At 49.9% G+C, this 23161-nt stretch overlaps 1 protein-coding gene across 2 annotated transcripts; it reads left to right on the top strand.

The window, feature by feature from the left end:
* The first annotated feature begins 151 nt into the window (after window positions 1-151).
* ccdc178 (coiled-coil domain containing 178) lies at window positions 152-22416 on the top strand. Of its 2 annotated transcripts, none has more exons than XM_030362756.1 (21): window positions 152-695; window positions 1028-1087; window positions 1656-1703; window positions 1973-2109; window positions 2261-2319; window positions 2434-2501; window positions 3418-3630; window positions 5047-5267; window positions 6648-6790; window positions 7046-7199; window positions 7315-7410; window positions 7785-7921; window positions 8364-8547; window positions 9046-9108; window positions 9437-9598; window positions 9901-10014; window positions 10175-10320; window positions 10509-10668; window positions 13713-13862; window positions 16763-16897; window positions 21059-22416. In XM_030362756.1, the coding sequence occupies exons 2-21, from the start codon at window positions 1030-1032 to the stop codon at window positions 21254-21256; spliced, it is 2646 nt and encodes an 881-aa protein (XP_030218616.1). In that variant the 5' UTR covers window positions 152-695; window positions 1028-1029; the 3' UTR covers window positions 21257-22416. The 2 variants fall into 2 exon arrangements, with proteins under 2 accessions (XP_030218616.1, XP_030218615.1); XM_030362755.1 differs by having other exon boundaries at window positions 153-695; window positions 997-1087.
* The last annotated feature ends 745 nt before the right edge of the window (window positions 22417-23161 follow it).

Genomic DNA, 23161 nt, shown 5'->3' with positions numbered 1-23161 from the left:
TGGAGATGCGTGTGTTTTGCATGTGTGTTCATCCAGTGATACACATCTTCTAAACCTGAGATGGATAACGTGGTTCGCATCTCTATTCTATTCGAGCTGCGGTCCAAAGTAAATAGCCCCACTACTCCTGTCTCCTGTGGGCTGCTATCTGCATTACAACCAGGTTGGTCACACTTTAAACACATTTACATCTCTCCTTCATCATTTAGACGAGGCATATCCGAAAATTAATTTAGATCTACCGACCTTCATAATAATAGGCCTCTTCAATCCTGTTATTTTTTTTATTGTTAATTATTAATTATCTGTCACATACGGGCGTGGACCTACTTTCCAAAATAAGTACAAACAGATAATTGGATATATATTTTTTAATTGTTTTATTATAAGTAAGTTCCTGATAGGTCACACATGCTAAACGAACACGCCCACTCTAGAGAAAGCCTCGGCCTGTGTGCGCCTCGAACACACGTTGGAGCTCTTTGTTGCTAGGCAACCGCAGCACGGGAGATTGACAGCAGGTGATCGCCGCGCGGGGCGTGTATCGACCACTCACTCTCTTTCACTGAAGTTGCAAAGCCGTAGGCTAGTTCACTCTGACACAAAACATCACAACAAAAGAGACACACAACTCAAGCGGGGACACACGGCATCAGATACACAACAGGGACACTGAAATCAGGAGCGTCTTGCAAGTAAGTTGATCAGCTTTTTGCTTTCACTTTCCACCATGACAACCATCCTCCCCCTTGGAAGCTCATTAACTGTTCATTAACTATTCAACACGGGGCTTAACGTTGTTTCAGACAGCTTTAACTACACCTGACCCCAGCGGTCTGGAGGAAGCAGCCTCTTAGTAATAGTAGCCTAGTAGTAGTGGCACTTGCAGCCTGACTTAGATTTGTAGCCACAACAGCTTCACTGTTTATTAAATTCATTTATTTTCAGATGCTGTGTAGTGTAATCTAAATTTTAATGTGAATAACTCCAAAACAGATCGTTTGTGGTCGTTTTGTGGTCTTACAAGGCATGCCTGAGGTGGAGCACACACGATTCCCATCCAGGGAGGACAGACACAACCCACCAGGTCAGAGAGTGTGTTTGATCAATGTCAGCTCTTTATGTGAGACTACCGTTTCAGCTGGAGGCTGCTGAGTCCCCCCCTCCACTCAAAATGGTGGGGGAGCAACTTTCATCACATTCATGCAACTGGAGACCGGGCCATTGTGCATGCTCTGAGGTCAAACTCTTTTCAACATAGAGTGTGTAGGCTGCTGTTCAGGGTGGACCTGCCTGTATATGAAGTAACGTTAGCAGTAGTATAGTAGCATTTTATTGTAATATATTCAGTATATTCCTCAACATCAAGTGTTGAACCTTTGTTTATTATAGGTTGACGATGTCCTATTAATTTTGTTTTTTGCTTATATGCAGGGAATTAGAGTAGTTAGTGGAATTTATTCCCACAAAAGGCCCATCTTCCCTTATTCGACCGAGTAAACAAGACTTTACCTTACCGTATTTGTTTAGTTCAACGAACGCCTCCATCGCTGCAGCGTGGCCTGTCGGCCGGCAGATGGCGACATTTTATAGCAAAGAAATGTGCAGTTGTGTTTTCCTTCGTGATTATTCCTGTGCTTCTTTCTACTCTAAAGTTGTCAAGGACCATGGAACCACAGAGAGCCAACCATTCAGCAACGAGGGTGAAGAAAGCCTACATTTTCCCTTCATTTTTTATTCAACTAAATTTTCTAACCTTTTATAATCAGACCAATTAAATAGCTGTAACCCTATTTATCAATTATTTACATACCACTAATAATCCATTATTGATGATTGCTAATGATACAACATATAACAGACTTCGTACGTCATTCGTTTAAAGCTGTTGGTGGTGTGGTGGTTTTGCATGGTTCAGCCTCACTGTTGTCATGCATTGTCCCCGTAATTGCAATGCTTCTGGTCTCCGTAGATCAGGCAGATCTTCAAACCGTCTGCCCCGGCAGACGTCGCAGTTGTGCCCTGGTTAACTCTCCCTCACCGTGTGTCAACAAAGCTATTTACCACATCCAGGAGCTGAAGAGGAAAGTGGAGATTTGGTGTCAACAGGTAAACTGTTGATGTCGTATGCAATCATACACATGAGAGGTCAGAAACCAAATTTCTTAGTGGGGGGGGGGGGGGGCGTGGGGGGGGGGGAGGGAGTGAAAAATGTAATCTCGGAAATTTATTTTGATTTGTCTCCCTCTTCTTCTTCCAGCCGGGGAAGAATATTCCCCACTGGACTCCCGACAAGAAGCAATTCAGCAAAACTTTCAGGTGAAGCCTCTGCTTCCCATGCATATCCCCTCTTTAGTATCAAATCATCACTATTCTTTCTGCATAGTGATGCCCTCACTCTTGATTTGTTTCTTGTCCTTGGTTTCGTACCAGTGACCCAGATGCAGGATCCATCATATCTACAGAGTTGTACATCGAAGGCATTGGACTCACCTTAAGGGGTAATTTTCCTACTTACAACTCCTTTCTCTCGCTGTATCTGTGTTCTTTATAAACAGACAGACAATACCCTGGCAGTCTTTGTCGATCTTTTTGACAAAAACCTTGTCAGAAACACTGTGTCACCCATTGAAATTCAGAGCTAACTCATCATAGACAACTCATCAGCATGTAGCGTCATGCTAAAGCCTCGATGCTAAATGCCACAGTGCTAATCATCATACGTTACATAATAACAGCAGCATGTGGCGGCGAGAGAGCTAGCGGTCACTTTGTCTTCTGTGGAGGTACACAGCAGGAAGGAGTCAAACGTACTGAGTTGGTAACTCTTAAAATGAGGGTACATTAATTAAACATGAGCTAACGTTAGTTAAGTCAGTAATAGGGGTGGGAATCACAGGGTACCTCTGCAAAAATCGATATATTGTTATTCAATCCTATGACGATAATTCACGATATATGTCTAACGATGAATACAAACAGACTGTGAAAAGGTGACGTGCTGGATTTGAGTCTTTATTCATGGTCCCGTCTTTGGCTAGCTAACTTCCATTCACGTTTCCTTCCTTTACTAAGAGTATATTAATTCAACATGATCTAACGTTAGTTAAGTCAGTCACAAGGCGTTAACTACTGAAGGTACTGGAAGTCATGGTAACCAAGACGTTAATTCATTCATCATTTGATAGGGTTAGCCCAAACAGTACCCTAACCAGAGTTACTTTAACTAACAAGAACTGAACAACAATTCATAATCCTTACCCAAAACCTAACCCCCCCCCCCCCCCCCCCCCCACTAATCCTATACCCTAACCCTAACTAAGTAAGGGTAGTTAATTCAGGAATAATGCATTAACTACCCGAGTTAGAGGTGCCAACGTGAGGGTCCATGTCGCTGTGTGTCTTCTGCGTGTGGAGGACCAGCAGGCAGTGGGCCGTGGTCACCTCTCCGCAAGGAGACGGCCGACGCGCTGGTGGAGGTGGTGTACCTGCTGGAGCGGCTGGAGGCCGACCGGCAGGACGGCGAAGACACCCTGCTGACGGAGAAGGGGCGGAGGAAGCGGCTGGAGAAGCGGCTCCGCGGCGTGGCGCTCTGGAAGCAGCACGAGCACGCCACCGCCGTCCAGAAAGGTCAGGGGGGGATGATGGTGTCGATGGGGGGGTCGCTGAGCGGACCCCCCGCACCTCTTACTGTTCCTGAAGAGCTGGCCGTCGCCCTGCAGGGCTGACCGCCGTGCGCATGAATGGGTGAATGTTGGGCGTTGAGTGGCCACTGGTGGGAAAAGCACTGTAGAAAGGAAGTCTTTTTATCATTTAGCCACCAGGGCCTCAATGCAAAGGAACCAGGAGCGGTAAAACATACTGCGTTGGTCACTCTTCACAATTAGGATACATTAATTCAATGTTAACTAACATTAGTAAATGCAGTAATAAACATTAATTACCAAAGGTAATAAGGGTGTTCATGTAAGCTAAGTAATGAATTTATATATTATTTCTAGCGTTAAACCCTTACCCTTACTAAAGTAACTTTAACTAAGAATAACTTAACAATGCAAAAACCTAACAGTAACTCTAACCCACTAATCCTCAACCCTAAAAAAAGCTACTTTAACTTACAACCCTAACCCGAACCCTAACCAGAGCAACTTTCACTAACCAGAATTGAACTACAATACAAAATAAATATGCTGAATAACCATAATGCTAACCCTTATGCTATATTATAATGCTTATTACTGCGTTAACTAATATTAATTAACGGTTATTTAATGTACCGATAGTGTACAGCGTAGCCCTTGCGTCTTGCCGAGGGGACGCATGCCTCTAGGCTAGACTGGACGCCGGGACATCAAAGCAGTACCTTCCCCCTGGGAGTCACTAACCATTACCTCATCCCAGAGCGATGTTTAGCACCTCCTAGCAGGAGGGGAAACCATTACCGCTCCTGCTTCCTGGTGTCTGACAACACACACAGCCATGTGTGTGTGTGTGTGTGTGTTGGTTATCTTGACACAATTACAAACACGGGTCTTTTTCTATGTCATGTGTGCGTGTCCTTCACACGTTCATGCAAAAACACTCCAGACTCCAGTGATCCTAATCATCACACAGGTACATATTTGTTTTCCTTCAACCACATCAATGTATTCATGCGTTCTTCAAACAGATTCACGTGGTCATATAACAATGGCTTCACATGTTCTTATAACCAAATGTTTTCATGTTCATGTATCAATGTATTCACATGTTCTTAAAACAGATTAACGTGTTTGGATCACATGTTCCTGCAACAACTTGTCCATATAACATGGTCATGTGTTCATATGCCAACATATCCACGTGTTCCCATCACAACGTGTTCACATGTTCATATATCCATGCATCCACGTGTTCTTACAACACATCCACGTGTTCTTACAACACATCCACGTGTTCTTACAACACATCTGCGTGTTAACATGACAACATATTCACCCGTTCATTTAACCACACGTTCACACACTCACGTCGCTTCCCCGGTCATGCGCTCATCCTCCCCACCAGAGCACGAGGCGTGCATCCGGGACATCAGCGAGCTCCAGTGGCACCTGAAGCACCGGCGGGCGGCGGCCGAGGCCCAGCGGGGGAAGCTGGCCGGCCTGGAGCTGGTGAACGGGCGCCTGCGCGAGGACATCGCCGCGGCCCAGAGGCAGGCTCCCCTGCTCGGGGAGAAGACGGAGCAGGAGACCCGCCTCCTGGAGGACCTCACCGCCGCCCAGACCCAGGTCAGCTCCCTGGAACCGTCTGGGTTTTTCAGGGAGGGATGTCAGGATTAAGGGGAGTCACGCCCGTGGGCTCGGGCACCGCCGGTGTGACACGGGCGACTGCAGCCTGGTAGCGACCCGGGTTTGATTGCGTCCTGAGTTCCGGTGTCATTCCCTCTCCCTCTCTCAGCCCCCCTTCCTCGCTCTCTCTTCACCCTTCCTGTCCTTAAAGGTCCTATATTATACCCCCGGGTGTGAGTGGGATTAGCCGTTACAAGCTGATTGTAAAATCTGCCTCTTCCTGTCTTTTAGTGACATCACAAGTGGGCGTGTCCACCTAGATGTGTGCTGGAAAGAAACATTTGCTACAGTCCACTGGGTAGGCTGGCAGTATGATCTATCCAGCGTACTTCTAGTGGGACACAGATTTTCAGATTTTGAGGCAGATTTTCCAAACAGGTTGTAATGGCTAATCATACTCACGCCTGGTGGCATAATACGGGACCTTTTAAAGGAATAAACGCCGACATAGGTGAAGAGAGAAGTATGGATAACTCATATTTCTGCTGTGATGCCCCGACCTGCAATATCAAGCATGATTATCATGTTGTCGAATACAAAGCATGTCAAACTATGAACGAGGGAAAATAACAACTTTAGAAGTATTGCGTTTGTCCACGACTAACACGAAAAGTCAGATTGAAAAGCGAATTCACCTATCCATTCAGTCTGTGCCGTTTCTTCCTGCAGTCGGGGGGGGGGGGCTTTCTACACTCTTGTGGCTTCGTCGAGAAAGGTACTGGGAGGGGTCACAGAGTGGTTGAGTGGTCCGACGCGCTCTCCCGGGGAACCATCTGTGTTCTGTGTACTCCGAACCTGTGGCTCTGAATGTGAATCCAGTCTGCGCTATGGGGGGCCATCTCACTCGCTCTCGTTCCCTCCCTCACTGTTCCCTCTTGTCTTTCTGTCCTCAGTGCGCTGCTTTAAGTGTGTCTGACGGATCGGAAGACATAAGCAGTAGGAGGTCGTTGTTGTGTTAGCGTTTTGTATCGTTTAGACAAGGCGCTGACATCAGTGTTGGTGTGTGAACATCTGCCCTAATCGACAACCCGGATAAAGCTGAGATCTACGCGTTTCATAAAATAATCGATGCAGGTTAACGTGCGCTCCGAAAACAATACTGACGGCCAACAAGTATCTCTCTGGATAAATAGCGTCGCCGTTTTAATGCTTAGCCTCTCCCCTCGCGAAATGGAGTTGTCGGAGTTGATGAATTTTCTTATGAAACATTCAATGTGTGTCACATTGAGCTCAAACACAGACGGATTCAATTACAGTCCTCTCATCTGCTTTAATACCTTTTTTTTACTTTAGATGTGTGTTTTCTTTATGTATGTTTAGGCTGATTGTGTTCATGAAGAGGGCAGCAGTAGTCTCCAGTTACTAAAGGAGCAGCTGAAGAAGATGGAGAAAACCCACAGCACCGGGAAGAAAGACATGAGCTCCCAACTGATGGACATCAAGATCCAACAGGCCAGCCGAGAGTGAGAAACCAAAAGCTTTCATTAGCCATTAAGAAACACTAACGCTAAAAAGCCAGCATTTAAAAACGGGCCGGGCTCCCCTTTAAAACAGAAAATAGTTTATTGCCATTAATAATAGTTTATTAATGGTAATCAATTTGAGTTTGAGTACATTTGCTATTATTACCTTTGTGTTATCGTCACTCGGGGCTGAGTTACCGGTTTTAATTCACCCCACTTGACAGTGAAATTTATTTTCTTCTGTTTTGTTTCCAGAATGGAGTTCAAACAGTTAATGATACTTTGGGAAAAGCAGTGCGTTTATCTGAAGGAGACGCAGGAGTTAGTGGCTCTGAGGGAACAACAGTGCGCCGCCATACAGAACCGTGTTCCTGAAATGGAGGCGCTTGAGTCTAGTGCGGGCCAACAGGTAATGGAGACGCCGCGCGTAATGTGTAAACCTGGGCATAGCGTCTGAGGAGAGAGAGGCGCGCTGTGTAAAACATAGCAGACTGCTAATGCCCTCGGCGCAATTCAATTTCCAGGTTTTGGAATTGGAAATCGAAATTGGCGAAGAGACGAGGAAAAGCGAGAAATTAAGAGAACAACTTACTAAGTTGCACAATGATATTCAGCAAACTGTAAGTAATCTCATTAGTGTCTTAAATGATATCGCCCACCTCCCCCCCCCCCCCCCCCCCCCCCCCCGACAAAAAAACCTCATTATAATGACATGTTCACGCTCTTCCCTTGTATTAGCGCTTGTTAGCACTGCTGCTTTTGTTCACTAATAGAGGTTCGCCCAGTGCGTTAAGATCCTCAATAGCACTGCCAAATATAGGGGCCTAATTAGCATCACTGCCACACATGATACCAAACAATACACCCCCCCAAGCTAACGGCCACTGGTAGCACAACAAGAGAAAGAGTCTGAGAGTCAGCCTCCCGTCTGTGCGTGTGCTCCTCTCTCCTGTCTCCTGTCTCCTGTCTCCTGTCTCCTATCCTTCGCGGCCAGACGCTGGAGGGCGAGGAGGAGGTCGCCCGCCTGGAGGCCGCGGTCCAATCAAAACGCATGGTTCTCTCGGCCATCAGCGAGGAAAACCTCCAGAACCAAATGGAAGAGGAGGACCTCCTCAAGAAGACGTCGGACAGGTCGGTCCTTTCTCCCTCTCTCCAGATCCACGCGTTCTGTTCTCTTCCCGACCTTGTCGCGTGGTAATCGGGGCGGCGTGTTGCTCAGGAGGTAGAGCGGGTCGGCTGGTCACCGGAAGGTTGCTGGTTCGATCCCCCGGCTTCTCCTAGCCGAGTGTCGAGGTGTCCCTGAGCGAGGCGCCTCACACTGACCGCTCCCGACGAGCTGGCTGTCGCCTTGCGTGGCTGACACCGTCGTCGGTGTGTGAATGCGTGCGTGAATGGGTGAACGTGGGGCAGTATTTGTAAAGCGCTCCGGGTGGCCACTGGTTGGGAACAGGGCTACATGAACGCAGTCCATTTAATCCGCACACCGGCACCACGTGTCTCGTCTACGTGTTGGTGTTTGCGTTGCTGATGGTCGATTCCACCCACTCCCCCCCCCCCCCCCCCCCCCCCCCAGCGTGAAGGCGGTGAAACAGATGCAGAAGGACAAGAAGCTGATGGTCAAGACGATCAGGGAGAAGGAGGACCAGAGGGAGGCCATCCAGGTGGAGTTGACCCAGGTGGTGGACCACCACACCGCTACCAAGGCCCGGCTGGATGAGCAGCAGGAGATCGCCCTCAAGGAGGAGGAGAAGAACAGGGTGGGCCCCGGTCGAAGCCCCTGTTGAACGCCGTGTTGGGTTCGAGTCCCTATCGACAGAGATTTAGGAATTCAGATGCATGTCATTACATTTACATTTACATTCAGGGCATTTAGCAGATGCTTTTATCCAGATCGACTTACAATAAGTACATTTGTCAGAAGAAAGAGAAACAATATATATCACTTTCGGTACAGTAGGGATGTTCATAGAGCCCATTCATTGTACATTTTTTAGATGTTGCATTTCAGTTGAAGCCCGTTTTGAACACCATGTTGGGTTCGCATCCATATTGACTGAGATTTAGCAAGAGGGTTTTATTCAAACTGACTTGGATTCAGATGACTGTCGTTATGGAGCAGGGCTGGGTTAGCTAGCTTACTAGGCTATTGGGTTATCGACATTGGGGATCGAACCCAGAACACTGAGGTTTGGGCCACTGCACGGTACTGCACCGTATTCATTGTACATTGCTTTGGCCGTTGCGTCTCCACACAGACAGCCATCGACAGCCTGAAGAAGGAGCTGGCAAACCAGATGAAAGCCAGGGCCCTTGTACAGGTACGTTATGTTTCTGATGTTAACCTTGTATCACATGTGTGTATCTATATGCGGTTATTTGCATTGGAGCTCAGGCCACCGTAGTGCATTTAAACCCTCTCCAGGAGATTTACTAGTTCAGATTTAATTTCTCTTGAAGAGTTTAAGACCCAACTTCCATCATGCGCTGCTGCCATGTACTTTTGTGTGTGTGTGTGTGTGTGTGTGTGTGTGTGTGTGTGTGTGTGTGTGTGTGTGTGTGTGTGTGTGTGTTATTTTCATCTCCCTTCAAGCATAAACTCGGGGAGTTTTTTTTTTATGTGCTCTGTTTTACTGTCTTCTATCTCAGAGCCAATGTGCAATGATCACTGAAGAATTACAGCGGGCGCGCTGGAGCTCAGAGCAAGCCAATCGGAAACTACACCAGGAGCACGAGGAGGCGATGGCGGCTAGCAGGTTGCTGGAGACCCGCATTCAGAGGCTGAGGAAGCTCTACCAGCAGAAAACACAGGTAGTATGAATCTGTTAAGAAGACTGCCGTCATTTGCATTGAGGGCATTTAGCAGACGCTTTTATCTAAAGCGACATACAGTGAGAACTTTTTTTCAAAAGAAAGCGAAACAATATTTCGCTGTCGGTACATTAAGGATGTTCATAGAAGCGAGTGCCAAGCACTAACAATCGGTAGGTTAACCCGTTCCCCTGCCAGGATGAGAGTTGTCAAAATAAGAAAAGCGCAACCATCATCGGCTTTATTTAAAGGTGTCGGTTTGAAACCCGCTGCTTATGCTTGTCGTTTATTCGTTCGTTCAGAAAATTAAGAATTTGAAGGAGCGTTTTGGGGAAATGCAGCGTAAACACCAGAAGACTTCGGCCAAACTCGAAGAGGAGAAAAACCTCAAAGTCGACCGATTGAACGCTATGAAGGTGAGTCCGGCCGTGATTGAAGGGCCTTCAGACACGCTTAAAGAGTCACAACTCCTGAAATGTCATTTCTCTGCAGGTTTGCTCAATAAGACTATGGCTGTGTGCGAATGGAGTTGCTTTCAAAGGGTTTGCTATTGTTGTCCTTATGCTTTTTTTGCAGGAGTCCTTCACTGCCACTACAGAGAGGTTTGACTACGTTCTGAGCAGGACCAGTGACCTAACAAGAAAGTCCGATGAGTACAACGTGTCCTCGCAAACGATGGAGAAAACCGCCAAAACCCTCGGGAAACGCGTCGAACATCTCCAGTAAGAGCCTTTTTTTTAATGTAATGACAGTGGATCTTAAAAAAGATATTATCCCTGAATCGAGATCCATCATTGACCACTTAACGCAAAAAAGTCACCACGTTACAAAAAAATAACACTTTAATGGCCTCTAAGAAGGACCGAGTCTGCCTCGTTATTAATGATGAATTAATTTTTCTACTTTTCAGGGCAGTTTTTGACATGGTGGCATTCCAGCAGCAATCAGCCACTGGGCTAATGAACACTCTGCAGTCAGATATGAAGAACTGTCTGCAGAGAACGCAGCACTGCGAGGCCGTCCACACAGCTCACTACGCTGCGAGACAAAGGAAAATGGAAGACACGAAGGTAACTCAACACGTTACCACTCTGTCACGGCGTGTAACCTCACACGCCTCACCGGGAAACCCCGTAACACACCTTAAACCCCCCCCCCCCCCCCCCCCCCCCCCCGCCCTGTGTCAAATAATACTGTGAAATAATACTACAAGGCAACTGCGAGTGAGAGAAATCTTTCATTGTTTCTGTATTTGTGGATTAGTGTCAGCAAATGACTTGTCACAATCCTTTCCCCTTAAGATGCTGGGCTGTTTTTTTTCCCTCTTTTCTTTCTTTCCTTTTTAACCGAGAAGAGAAAAGGGCTGAAAGCAATTAAAATTACAAGCCATGGTCCATCTTGTTTAAGTGCTTTTCCCCACAAATGACAACTCTCTGTTCTCATGCCGATTGCCGAAGCGGCCCGCTTTGATGATGCGTGTCCAGGTGGGATTCAGGCCGGCCCCCTTGCTGACCCACAGATCCATACCTCACCACAACACCATCATCAGCGTCCGAACTCATATCTCTAACCCCTTTTAAAACAAAATGACAATCCAACGCTGGTTTTTAATGTCTTCCCCCTGAAATAAATGATCATTCCAAACGCAAGGTAGCGAGAATCCCAGATACAAACCGAACAAAACACCGCGACACCCTTTTTGCGGTGGAAAGCGTGATTTATTTAAAGTTTTCATCTGCGGGGATTATCAGCCCCAGACAGAGGCTCTCTCCCCGCTGATGGGGGTTTCACATGGCTTATCTAATGTGAAATCACCATGTGGTATATAGTTTCATTAAACGGTGATCAAGAATGCATTAGTTCAAAACAAGAAAAGGCAATGGAGCCTGCGCCGCCATGCATCCAAGTGCAGCAACTTTAAGGAAGTTGTTGGCGTGAGACAATTTGAGAATTAGAGAAGTCTTCCTCATAGACACAAAAAAAACCCATTAGCCAGATCCGAGTCAGCCATGCAGAGACTGGGAGAGGGCGGGGGGGGGGGGGGGGGGGGTTAGCATTCTCACTTGATGAAATAAAATGGAAATAACAATGCTCCTTTTACCAAATAAAAGGAAACATCACAGTGGTGAAATTGGTTATTTTAATCAAGGACACTAATATAAAGTTCTCTTAATGTGGGCCATTTGTGTAAGGCGCAGGGGCCCATCAGAGCACTAAGATATGCTGCACCCGGAGGTCCACCAGAGAAGAGTTTCACAGATATGACACGCCACGTCTACCCAACCCTGGCTCTGTGGTCGGCCTTCTTCCCGGTGTGGTGTGGATGAGTATTGATCTCCCATTGGGGGATGTTTCAAAGTAGACGTGTTATATCGAAGGTAAATCTCTATTAGTGGTGGAGTTGTCCTTTGCCGGCGCCCCAGTGAGGCTGATTGCCAGGTATTGGTGAGATTTTAATGGGTGCTGCGTCAACAACAGGAAATGGGGTCGCGCAGCGGGAAGTGGGGCCATTTTGTTGTGCTCCAAATATCAATTGGTGAGCAACGGCTGGAGGTCATGAGAATATAGAGGATATCCATTTCATGCTTATTCTGGTCTGTCCATTGTCGGTATATAAAGCTAAAAAACTTGAATTAATATTTTCATATAGTTGGTTAGCATAAACAGTTCATCTCCAACCCCCCTTCCATAAAAAAAGTGTCATATATCTATTATTGAACGTTTTATTTATTAAACCTAACATTATTACGGCGTTTTTTTTCTAGACGATACACCAATCTGTTAATGCGATCAGAAGCTTGTCGCTTAAGAAACGAGCACAAAGTAAACAATTCAAACTGCCGACGTGATCAGTTTCTTATGGGCGATGGAGTGTAATCTGTTCCATTTACACTTCACCACGGCGTCAGATGGGCTTTGTCAGTGCTGCATGGAGTAATTAAACCTGAAATCAATAGCAGGCATTTGTCATGTTTACAGCCCCTCTTTCTGCTGGGTTACACCCATCACTTTAGTGCTGTTCTGTTTTACTGCAGAGACACACTCCATTATGTCTGCAGGTAGAGTTGAGATATGCACCAGCCACGCATCCCATACTCGGGGAAATGATGTTCCGATGGAAAAGGGGGACATGCAAAAAAGACATTTATTCATCGCAATTTATCTGCCCGGTTCCACTGAATAGTGTCCGGTGCATGGTTTTCTGTTTTTCCGTCTTTATCTTCCTCGTTTTTGTTCCGGCCCTGAAATGAGGTTTGGTTTGCCCTCAGCTAGGCCGGCCTCACACAGAAAAAAAGAAAGAAAGACTAGTCTTGTTTCCTTGAGGAATTCTAAGGTTTCAGCTCTGAACACCACGTCCTTGGGTCTGGACTTTGTAAACGAATCTTTGGCTACATCTCCGATACGTCTGTCGCCTGCTTATTTCTACAGAGCATGCCGTGTTTCTAGTTTTGTATCCAGCCTGTATTGAACTCTACCTGCTGGGAGTCACGGGACTGTGATCTATATATGTGATCAGTTGGTCATGCACCTGGTGTCCTGAAACATTTACATTTTAAGACGTTTAAGTCGCTTTTATCCAAAGCATTCACGCACACATTCACACACCGACGGTGGTGGCAACAACACAGGGTGACAGCAAGCTCTTCAGGAGCAGTTAGGGACAGGGACACCTCGACACTCATTTAGGAGGAGCCGGCGATCGAATTAGCAACCTTCCGGTTACAAGTCAACCCGCAGTACCTCCTGAGCCTCGTGCCGCCTAATAGAGAGTCGTACACGGCGCCTCTGCAAATATTTAGTGTGTGTGTGTCGCGGCAGCTTGTGGCAGGCAGACCTGACAGACCTACCACAAACCTTATGGCATCTGTCATAGTAGAAACCACTCCTTGAACATAGGAAGCACAAACACGAGTACTTTGACCAGAGTGTCGGGATTCAATGACGTTGCGATCCAAACTCAGAACAGCCGGTCATCTTGACTGTCGGCGATTTTTGCCCCTGAACATAGCACCCCTCCGGTGACCGGCCCACCCGCTCTACCTCCTGAGTTACTGCCGCCCCCCCCCCCTTTCCCGATCAGAGACTCCACACTGTGTGTCCCCGTGTCCCCCAGGAGGCCCTGAAACAGGCACTGAGGGCCAACGCCGCGTTGGCCCAGCGGTACGGCGAGCTCCAGCAGAGCCTCCTGGCGGCCAGGACGGAGGCGGCCCGCGTGCTCCACCAGAGGAACCTCGCAGAGGGCACCTTCCAGTTCAGCGCACAGGTAGCCTCCTGCCACACGCCCTGGGGTCGGCGTCAAGGCGTAGGGTGTCGTGACCTCCGTTTGGGACCTTGTTTGGGCCTTTCAAACCTTTGCTTCGTCTTCCGCGTTCTTCTGCATCCGTTCGGTTCTGCCGAGTTCTATACTCTCTCACTCGCTTTCTCTGTCTCTGTGTCTTCCTTTCTTTCTTTCTTTCTTTCTTTCTTTCTTTCTTTCTTTCTTTCTTTCTTTCTTTCTTTCTTTCTTTCTTTCTTTCTTTCTTTCTTTCTTTCTCCCTTTCCCTCTCCCTCTCTCTCTCCCCCTCTCCCTCTCTCCATCCCGCTCTCGCTCTCGCTCTCGCTCTAGCTCTCGCTCTCCCTCTCCCTCTCCCTCTCTCTCCCTCTCTCTCTCTCTCCACCTCTTTCACAGTGTCTGGAGTGCTGGCTGGCTGGCTTCGCATGGGCAGTAATTTCTAGGATGGTTTTAGTTGGGCAACCAATGAGGAGGTTACTGCAGCAATCTAATAACGATGAAATAACTTGAGTGGGGGAGGATGATGGATGTGACATGATGTAATGTGCCCCCTCTCCACCCAGAGAGGGAGTGTGTGGAGAAAGAGAGAGAGAGAGAGAGAGAGAGAGAGAGAGAGAGAGAGAGAGAGAGAGAGAGAGAGAGAGAGAGAGAGAGAGAGAGAGAGAGAGAGAGAGAGAGAGAGAGAGAGAGAGAGAGAGAGAGAGAGAGAGAGAGAGAGAGATTTTTTTTTTTAAATAGTGTTAAAGTTGAAAATCGAACAAAGAATACACAATTATCAATTCACATTTCTTAGTGATTATGTCACGGGATCATAAGTTTTATCTCGGCCAACACACACACACACACACACACACACACACACACACACAAACACACACACAAGTTTGAGGTCTGTAAAAATAAAGCGCTGAAGGTGTAGCAGCGAGCGGTCTTGGCTAATCAAGAGGGACGAGCCAAACTCCCTCTCTCTGCAGAGGCTTTATATTCTCTGACACCAAGTAACTTAAAACAAAGAATCACAGACGACAAGACCGGAGAGCAGGCGGGCAGCGCCCCCGACGCCAGCAACACATATTCGCAGCATTCGTTTATATTGTTGTTGTTCCAGGACCAAAATGACTAATACCGTTACTTGAGTAATTACTCATCCCACAGCGTGAATGTTATCGGGTGAGAAATGCATGCAGGAAAAGAAGAAAAAAAAAAAGAGAAGAGAAATCCTGTGGACAGGATTTGCCACGCTCGTGATCAAAGCCTGATTTGCTCTCCCTTCTGTCCTGCTTCCCGGTCACTTTTGTTTGTTTCGTATCCCCACACACACACACACACACACACACACACACACACACACACACACACACACACACACACACACACACACTGTTGCCCCTGTTCCTTCTCATTGTAATGCTTCCTCCTCTGAAACTGTTGGGAGTGTTTCCTTATTATAAAAAGAACACATCGTTTGGGTTTCTATGCACAAAGAGGGTGCTTGTACTTATTATTATGTTGTATAGATACAAGGCTGAGAAAACGCTTATATTATCTGTTTCTGCTGTTGAGCTATCGTTTCCTTGGCGCTCTGTCGACAGCTTAACAGCTCAGCCTCCAAACAGCTACCGTATTAGTGGATGTATACAGTAACATGACACACACACACACACACACACACACACACACACACACACACACACACACACACACACACACACACACACACACACACACACACACATTAAGCCCATAGAGATAACAAGGAAACCCCAACAACATGTGTTTATGCAGACGATATTCTCTCCTTTCTATTTATTATCAGGCCGCGGGCGTTTATCCAATAAAACGCACAGTAGATTTAAATCAAGATAGGATTAAATAAAAGTTACGTCCTGCGTTGTTGTTAAGACGCAGGTTAGGGACCGCCTGCGGACAGACTACTGCGGCCACGGGCTCGAACCCAGTACCTTAACCCCCCCCCCCCCCGTTGCCATAGCGGCCCTCACCCTCCTCCCCTCCCTCCCCTCACCGAAGGGGCTACTGCTGTCTTCTCTGGACGACTACATGTAAACCTGGATCTGTTTACGTGGGTGCTTTCAGTTCCCGGGGGGGATGGCTTTCCTCTCCCACAAAAGAGGGCTACGGTCGTGCCGACTACATTCCACTTATTGTCTTTTCTCCGGAAGCTGATGGCTGAGCTAATTCGCTTTGGTTTTTGTCTATGCACTGGAGAACACATTGCCAAGGAGTGATAAGCTCTGAAGGAAAAGTGGAAGCGATGAGAGGAAGTGGGGAGAGGGGGGGGGGGGGGGGGGGGGGGAGAGAGCCGTGGCATCTATCAGAATTTAAAACCCCTTTGCACGGAAGAAACAGTGTTCAAATAATAAAGGGAGCAGCATGTCTTTTTCCGAGAGACCAGGAATAATTTCTGGTTGCGGTGGGGGGTTCATGACTGTGTGTATGTGTAAAATATGTCTTGGGGGGATTGGTATAAAGTTAAACTGGGTGAAGTAGAAATATTTTACTCATCAGCTTTGCAGTCACAGAGTTTGCCTCGGCTAGAACAAAACTACTGGAGCATTTAGAGAAAATTAACCCCCCATCCTGGCAGCCAGATGTGACTGGATTCTGATGAGTGCACACGAGTGGGCAGAGAAAGCAAGAGACTGTGAAATTCCTGTCAGGCCCGTGTACTGCAGAATGGGCTATTGACTGCTTTCTCTATTCCCCTCCATCATTCTTCTTGAACACTGCCATTAATTTCCTTTCCTGCCTTACCAATTCCTTTTTTCCCCGCCGTGTCTCTCCCCCTCTGTCTCTCTCTCACTCTGTTCCTTCTCTCTCTTCCTCTCTCCTTCTCTCTCTCCCTCTCCCTCTCTTTCTTCTCCCCCCTTTAGCTGTCTTTGTTGCAGGGGAGGATGCACCAGGCTATGGTGAAATACTTCAAACAGCGCCGGCTTTACAGCCGGGCTGAGCTGGCCCGCTGCCAGGCTCTCTCTCGGGAGACGGGCCGGAGAGTCGGCGCAGCACAGGTAGTTTGCACGTATGAAATATGTTCTCTGAGAACCCCACGCCGCAACGCTACAGCACTACAACACCCAGCGCAGTGGCACCAGGCCCCCCTTCCTCATCCACCCTCCGCGCCCGTGTAGGTTTATGTTCAACAGTGTTGTGTGTGTGTGTGTGTGTGTGTGTGTGTGTGTGTGTGTGTGTGTGTGTCTTTATATAGAATATAGTCATTCACGCACGGCGGAGAGAGAGAGAGGACACCTCCCCCTCCCCATCCCCCTCCCTCTCTGTCTCTCTCGTCGCGAGTTTATGAAAACGATTGAAATCTTAAAATCGGCCAATCGCCTCGGACCCGGGCGGGTCAGGAGGAGGGGGGGGGGGGGGGGGGGGGGGGGGGGGGGCGCAGCGGTGCGAAGGCGGCGTCGGACAATGGCCGCCGCCGTGCCGGGGAACAGGAGCCGCCACTCTCACTCTGCACATACACTCGTCAGGACCCCCACTGATGTGATGGATGGGGGTGTCGCGGCGAGTGCCCCTCCCCCCCCACACCCCCCACCCCTCTGTCCGAGCGCGCCCGTGTCTCTCTCCAGACGACTCTCTCATAGACCCCATCCTTCGCCCAAGTGCTGCCAGAGCTATCAGCCCCTCTCTCTCTCTCTCCGGCGCCATCGCGTGTTCTGACCCCTCCCGCTTACCTACCGCCAATCCGATTGGTCGTTAATTGCGGAGGTAGGAGGGGAGGGGGCGGGGCAAACGGATGTGGCTAGTGCACAGGAAAGTGGGCGGGGGGGGGGGGGGGGGGAAGTAGGTTGGGTTTGGAGCGCAATGACCTTCTCAGGTGCATATTCTGCAAAGTTGAGAAAGTGGGGATCTTCAATTAAGAGGGGGGGGGGAGAGGGGGTTTGGGGGGGGGAGAGGGGGGGTTTGGGGGGGGGGGGGGGGGGGGGGGGGCTAATCGGTGTCTAATCTGCGCGCTGACGTGGGATGAGGTCGAAGCGGACGGAGGGACAGTGATGAATCTTCGTGAGGGATCCTGTCCGGGCGCTAATGCGGACGCGCGCCAGCGTGACGGAGCGGCGCGCGGAACCAACGGCCGCCGAGAACACGCTAGTCCGGAGCTACCCGGAGACTTGGTCTCTCTTACTAGCTGCACCACACCCACCACCACCACCACCACCCACACCACCGATCTGTACAGCACCACCAGGCCCGAAACACCACCACCACCACCACCACCACCACCACCACCACCACCACCACCACCACCACCACCACCACCGACCTGTACAGCACCACCATGCCCGAAACACCACCACCACCACCCACTACAGCATCACCACCAACCCAAACAGCACCACCGCCTCACCAACTCCACCCCCTGCTGCAACACCACCAACTCTGGAGTCATTGTCACTCAGCTAGAGACAAGAGCCCACGTCACCACCACCAACCGCACCACCACCACCTCTCAAGTTAGCGTCGCATGGCTGCCTGACACCAGCACCAGAGCCGCACTCACTGGGGTGGTGTGATTGGGGTGGTGTGACTCGGGTGGTGCAACTCGCTGAGAATCCCCCGAAGGCACGACTGGCAAACATTTGATTGGAACTTTCTTTTCTTTTTTTTCCCGTCCTTTTTATTTCTTTTAGCCTGATTCCTTTTTCCGAGGAGCAGCTTGTGAGCTCCACCCCACAAACACCCCCCCCCACCCCCACCCCGTACCTAGAGGAGGGTTACCTCCATGTATATCTGTGTATGTTTATGTCGGGCCCGCCCGGGGTCGCTCCAGGCATTACAGGGGCCAGTGACGTGGCACTGGCTCCCCCCCCCACCCTCCCACACACTAACCCCCACCCCTCAGCAGATCACAGCTCAAGGCAGGGTGCAGCGGGGCGCAGAGGGAGGGAGAGGGAGGGAGGGCGCGGGGGGGAGAGCGAGGGGGAGCTGGGGGAGGGGGGGGGGGGGGGGGGGGGGGGGGGGGGGGGGGTGGAGCTATCAGAGAGCTGCAGTGTGTGAAGGACAAAAGAGCCGGTGCATTCAAGCGCGCCGCACCGCCACCCGTCACGGCCCAGCGCAGGGTCCGACCGGGCAGGCAGGGGGGGAGACGGGCAGGGAGGCAGACAGACAGGCACTGAGGCAGACAGACAGGCACTGAGGCAGACAGACAGGCAGTGAGGTAGGCAGACAGTGAGGCAGTTAGACAGGCACTGAGGCAGACAGACAGGCACTGAGGCAGGCAGACAGACAGACAGTGAGGCAGACAGACAGACAGTGAGGCAGACAGACAGGCACTGAGGCAGGCAGACAGACAGACAGTGAGGCAGACAGACAGGCAGTGAGGTAGGCAGACAGGCACTGAGGCAGACAGACAGTGAAATAACAGACAGGCAGTGAGGTAGGCAGACAGAAAAGCAGACAGACAGTGAGGCAGACAGACAGTCACTGAGGCAGACAGACAGGCACTGAGGCAGACAGACAGACAGACAGTGAGGTAGACAGACAGGCAGTGAGGTAGGCAGACAGGCACTGAGGCAGACAGACAGGCAGACAGTGAAAGAACAGACAGGCAGGGAGACAGTGAGGCAGAAAGACAGACAGGCAGATAGAAAGACAGGCAGTGAGGCAGACAGGTATTGAGGCAGGCAGGAAGACAGACAGGCAATGAGGCAGGCACAGGATTCGGCAGGCAGACAGCCAGGCAACCAGGCAATCAGGCAGACGGGAACGCAGGCAGGCAGTCAACCAGGCAGATGGACAAGTAGTTAGGCAGTGAGGCAGACAGACAGGCAGGCAGGCAGACAGGAAGCACTCACTTGAGACAGGCTCCGGTGAACCCCCCCCCCCAGGTAGAGAAAGCAGCAGCAGCAGGAGCAGAGAAGGAGTGCAGCAGTATTAGTGAACATAACGGCCCTCAGGGCTCCCGAGACCTCCCCGGAGAACATCACCCCGGCTTATTACACTCAGAACGCAGGCTGGAGCCGTTTAATAAGCTCCGGAGCCATCGTACAACGCCATGCCCTTAAAGAAACATCATCCTACACACACACACACACACGACGCGAGCGCTTCACCTCCGACCGCATCGAGGAACCCCCAAACCGGACGTACCGCCGTGGCCCCCAGAATCCTCCTCCATCATCGTCCACTTAACCCCGACTAGGAGCTCCGCCGTTGGGGAGACGCCGGCCGTACCTCCCTGTACTGGGGTGGGAAACAGCGAACGTTACGCTGCCCTGCGAGGAGCCAGAGAGGAGGAGGAGGAGGAGGAGGAGGAGGAGGATGAAGGCCGGGGAACCCTGGGGTGATGGGGGTGGACGGGTGGATGTCTGGCTGGGTGGAGGGTTGGGTGGGCTGGTGATGGTGGAGGAGGCGGAAGAGGCGATGTGGAGGCTGTCATCCTGTCAAGAGTGGGCAGTTCGGGGTTTTTTTTTTTTGTCTCTTCCCCCCCCTTCTTTTTTTCCGCCAGTTTACACAGGGGATGGCATAATTGACAATGGCTAACAGCGGCGAGTAGTGCAGCGCCTTGTTGAATGGCCAGTAATGATTGGAGCAGACACCAACCCACGCCGCCCCCCATCCCCGGGGGACCGTAATCCAAAGATCCTGTTTCTGATATAATTGTTAGTCAGAGAATTTCTGCATGGCTAGGCCGCTTCACATTCCCCAAGCCGGTTGACAGTGCCAGTGCAGTTTAATAGAAAAACTAGATGCTGAGGTTTTTTAAAAGCAGGGAAGAGGCAGTGAACCTCCACGCTGGTTCACCAGGAGTCTCTTGTTCTGCTCCTCCACGAGAAAATACATACGACAAGACCGAGGGAGAAGGAGAGAGAGAGAGAGAGAGAGAGAGAGAGAGAGAGAGAGAGAGAGAGAGAGGGAGTGAGAGAAAGAGGGAGTGAGATAAGGAGAGACAGAGGCTAACTTTTATTTTGGGTTACTTTCGCTAACTGGTAGAGGCAGCGTCCGCGTGGATCGGGGATAGGGGGGGGTGTAAATAGAACAGACGTTGTGATGGTGGTGGTGGGGAAGGAGGAGGACGAGAGAGAGCGGTCTGCCGGGGATCCTCAGGGGCTGCACTGACTACACTGCGAGTGTCGAGAGCAACCCAGGGCCCTCCTGCTCTCCCTTAACAAACCAGGCCCGTCGTTTATCGATCGCCTTTCACCGCCTCCTGTACTCTCAAACAGGGCGACTTGTCAGCGGCCCTCCGGTGCCTCTCTGCGTTCCAGCGGTCGTTGACAGATGACTCCGCCGCCGCCGCCGCTGTTGATGCCGATGACGATGATGACGGTGGTGATGGCGTCGTGGTCAACAGACGCGCCGCCCTGCGCGTCGCCTTCAAGCTGAGCTCGGCGAACGCCCTCGCACCACGGCCGCGGCCGTAATTGGACGTTCACCTGGACCCAGACGACTTACTTACCCCGTGCATGCTTCACTACTCTTCCCCCATCCCCCCCCCTCCCCCCCTCCTCCCTCTCCTCCCCTCCCCCCTATCCTCTCTCTCCCTTTCCATCTTCCACTCTCTCACTCTCTCACTCCAGTAGAGGCAGATCCATAACAATGAAACAGGTGACTTTCATGCTGCTGTCAGGACTGATCTAATTTTAGCTGGGTGAATGATTGCAATTGGCTTTGCCTCATCAGATAATTAATCTATGTCACCATTAATTGGGAAAAGAGAATAATTACAGGCGGTGTTGACAGAAATTCTACGCTCCCCCAGATCCCGGCGTCTAATTAGGGGGCCCGCCGCGAGATCCCCTGACCCGCGGCCCCCCGGGACGCACAGCGACCCGCACCCGCTTGACCGCGGCCGCGGGGAACACATACTCCCCCCCCCCCCCCCGTCCCCCCCGTCCCAAGCAAACGCTATGTTTTTATTTTTTCCTGATCAATCCCTAACCCGCCATACCATACCATCAACCCCCCCCCCCCCCACACACACACACACACCCGCTCGTATGCATACACACCCCACTACCCCCTCTCTATCTTCCCTCTTGCTGTCTCCCCCCCCTCCCCCCCTCCCCCCTCTCTCTCTCTCTCCCCTCTTTGAGAGCTGTCTCCCTCAATCACTTTTCAATATTCAATCTTAATTTTGTGGAAGTTTAGCATTTTCAATGAGCTGGAGATGAATGATTAATGAATAAATTTAAATGCTTCATTTTGTCCATGGATCATTAGTTAAGTCCTTTGTGGGAAGGACCTGAGAAAAGGAGTGGAAATTATTGAGACATTAGCCTGAAGCAATCCAGGGGTAAATAGTGTGCGGGAGACAGGATGTTGTCGCCGGCGCGCCATCCACTGGCTCCCCACAAACAACCCTGGGGAAATGCCGCCTTCAGTTTGCCATCTTAACTGAAACACGTCTCCAATTGGAGACAGGAACAAATGCGTCGCCACTGATTCCCGTCGATGGCGGAAAACATGAACGCCGTCGTCATACATGCGCTAACGAATTCAAGCGACGCTTTGCCCCTCCTGATTTTAATATAATCCCCGTTTTGTTTTATTTATTTTTATCTTTTTACTTCTTACTAATAAAAAAAATAACTGCAAATAAAACCGACTTTTTTATTTCCGTGTTTATTTATTTTTTTCCCTTACTGCACACTTCACGCTATTAGCTCCCCATTAATATTCTTTGTCACCTCTCTGGTCTCCCGCGCTCACTGATTTGGTCTGGTTGATAGAGGCGCTGTTGTGTTGTTGATAAGAGCAGATGCCTCCCCTGCTCGCGGGGACGGAGGGGGGCAGTGAGGAACAGCCACCTAAAGGAAGACATTGTTGGCTGCAGTTCAGGTCAGCCATGGATGTCCTCATCGCCATGATGTCTATCTGTTAAAGACAAAATGCAAATGTGTGGTTCCACGCCACGCCGCATCCGAATAATACACCAAAAAATAATGTTTTAAGACAACTGAAAGGGAGTTCCGTTGTGGAAACATTCTGACATGGCATCTGTTAAGTGTGTGTGTGTGTGTGTGTGTGTTAGTCTGTGTGTGTGTGTGTTTAAGCAAGGGATGAACCTAAGGAAATAGGGGTGTTTCTTTTAACATGACACACTGTGTTTGTGTGTGTGTGTGTGTGTGTGTGTGTGTGTGTGTGTGTGTGTGTGTGTGTGTGTATAATCCTCCGGGAGCGAGCAGCATGCAGTGTGCCCGGCCTAATGGCGCTAAGGGGGTTTCTCAGATCAGCGACTTGTAAAGCCATGATGCCACCCATCCTTCCACGCCCAGCACCCAGCACCCAGCCACCCCCCCCCCCACCCACGCGAAGGCACCTTGAAG

Source organism: Gadus morhua, chromosome 8 (assembly GCF_902167405.1).
Source record: "Gadus morhua chromosome 8, gadMor3.0, whole genome shotgun sequence".
Lineage (NCBI taxonomy): Eukaryota > Metazoa > Chordata > Actinopteri > Gadiformes > Gadidae > Gadus > Gadus morhua.
The sequence above is the reverse complement of the archived record's forward strand: the minus strand, read 5'-3'. Positions and strand labels throughout refer to the sequence as shown.

Excerpts from the sequence above, each read along its gene's own strand:
- ccdc178 (XM_030362756.1), top strand. The coding sequence starts at position 1,030 with ATGCCTGAGGTGGAGCACACACGATTCCCATCCAGGGAGGACAGACAC. Across the intron at positions 2,110-2,260 it reads TGGAGATTTGGTGTCAACAG|CCGGGGAAGAATATTCCCCA; the intron begins GTAAACTGTTGA and ends TTCTTCTTCCAG. Across the intron at positions 9,599-9,900 it reads TCTACCAGCAGAAAACACAG|AAAATTAAGAATTTGAAGGA; the intron begins GTAGTATGAATC and ends TCGTTCGTTCAG.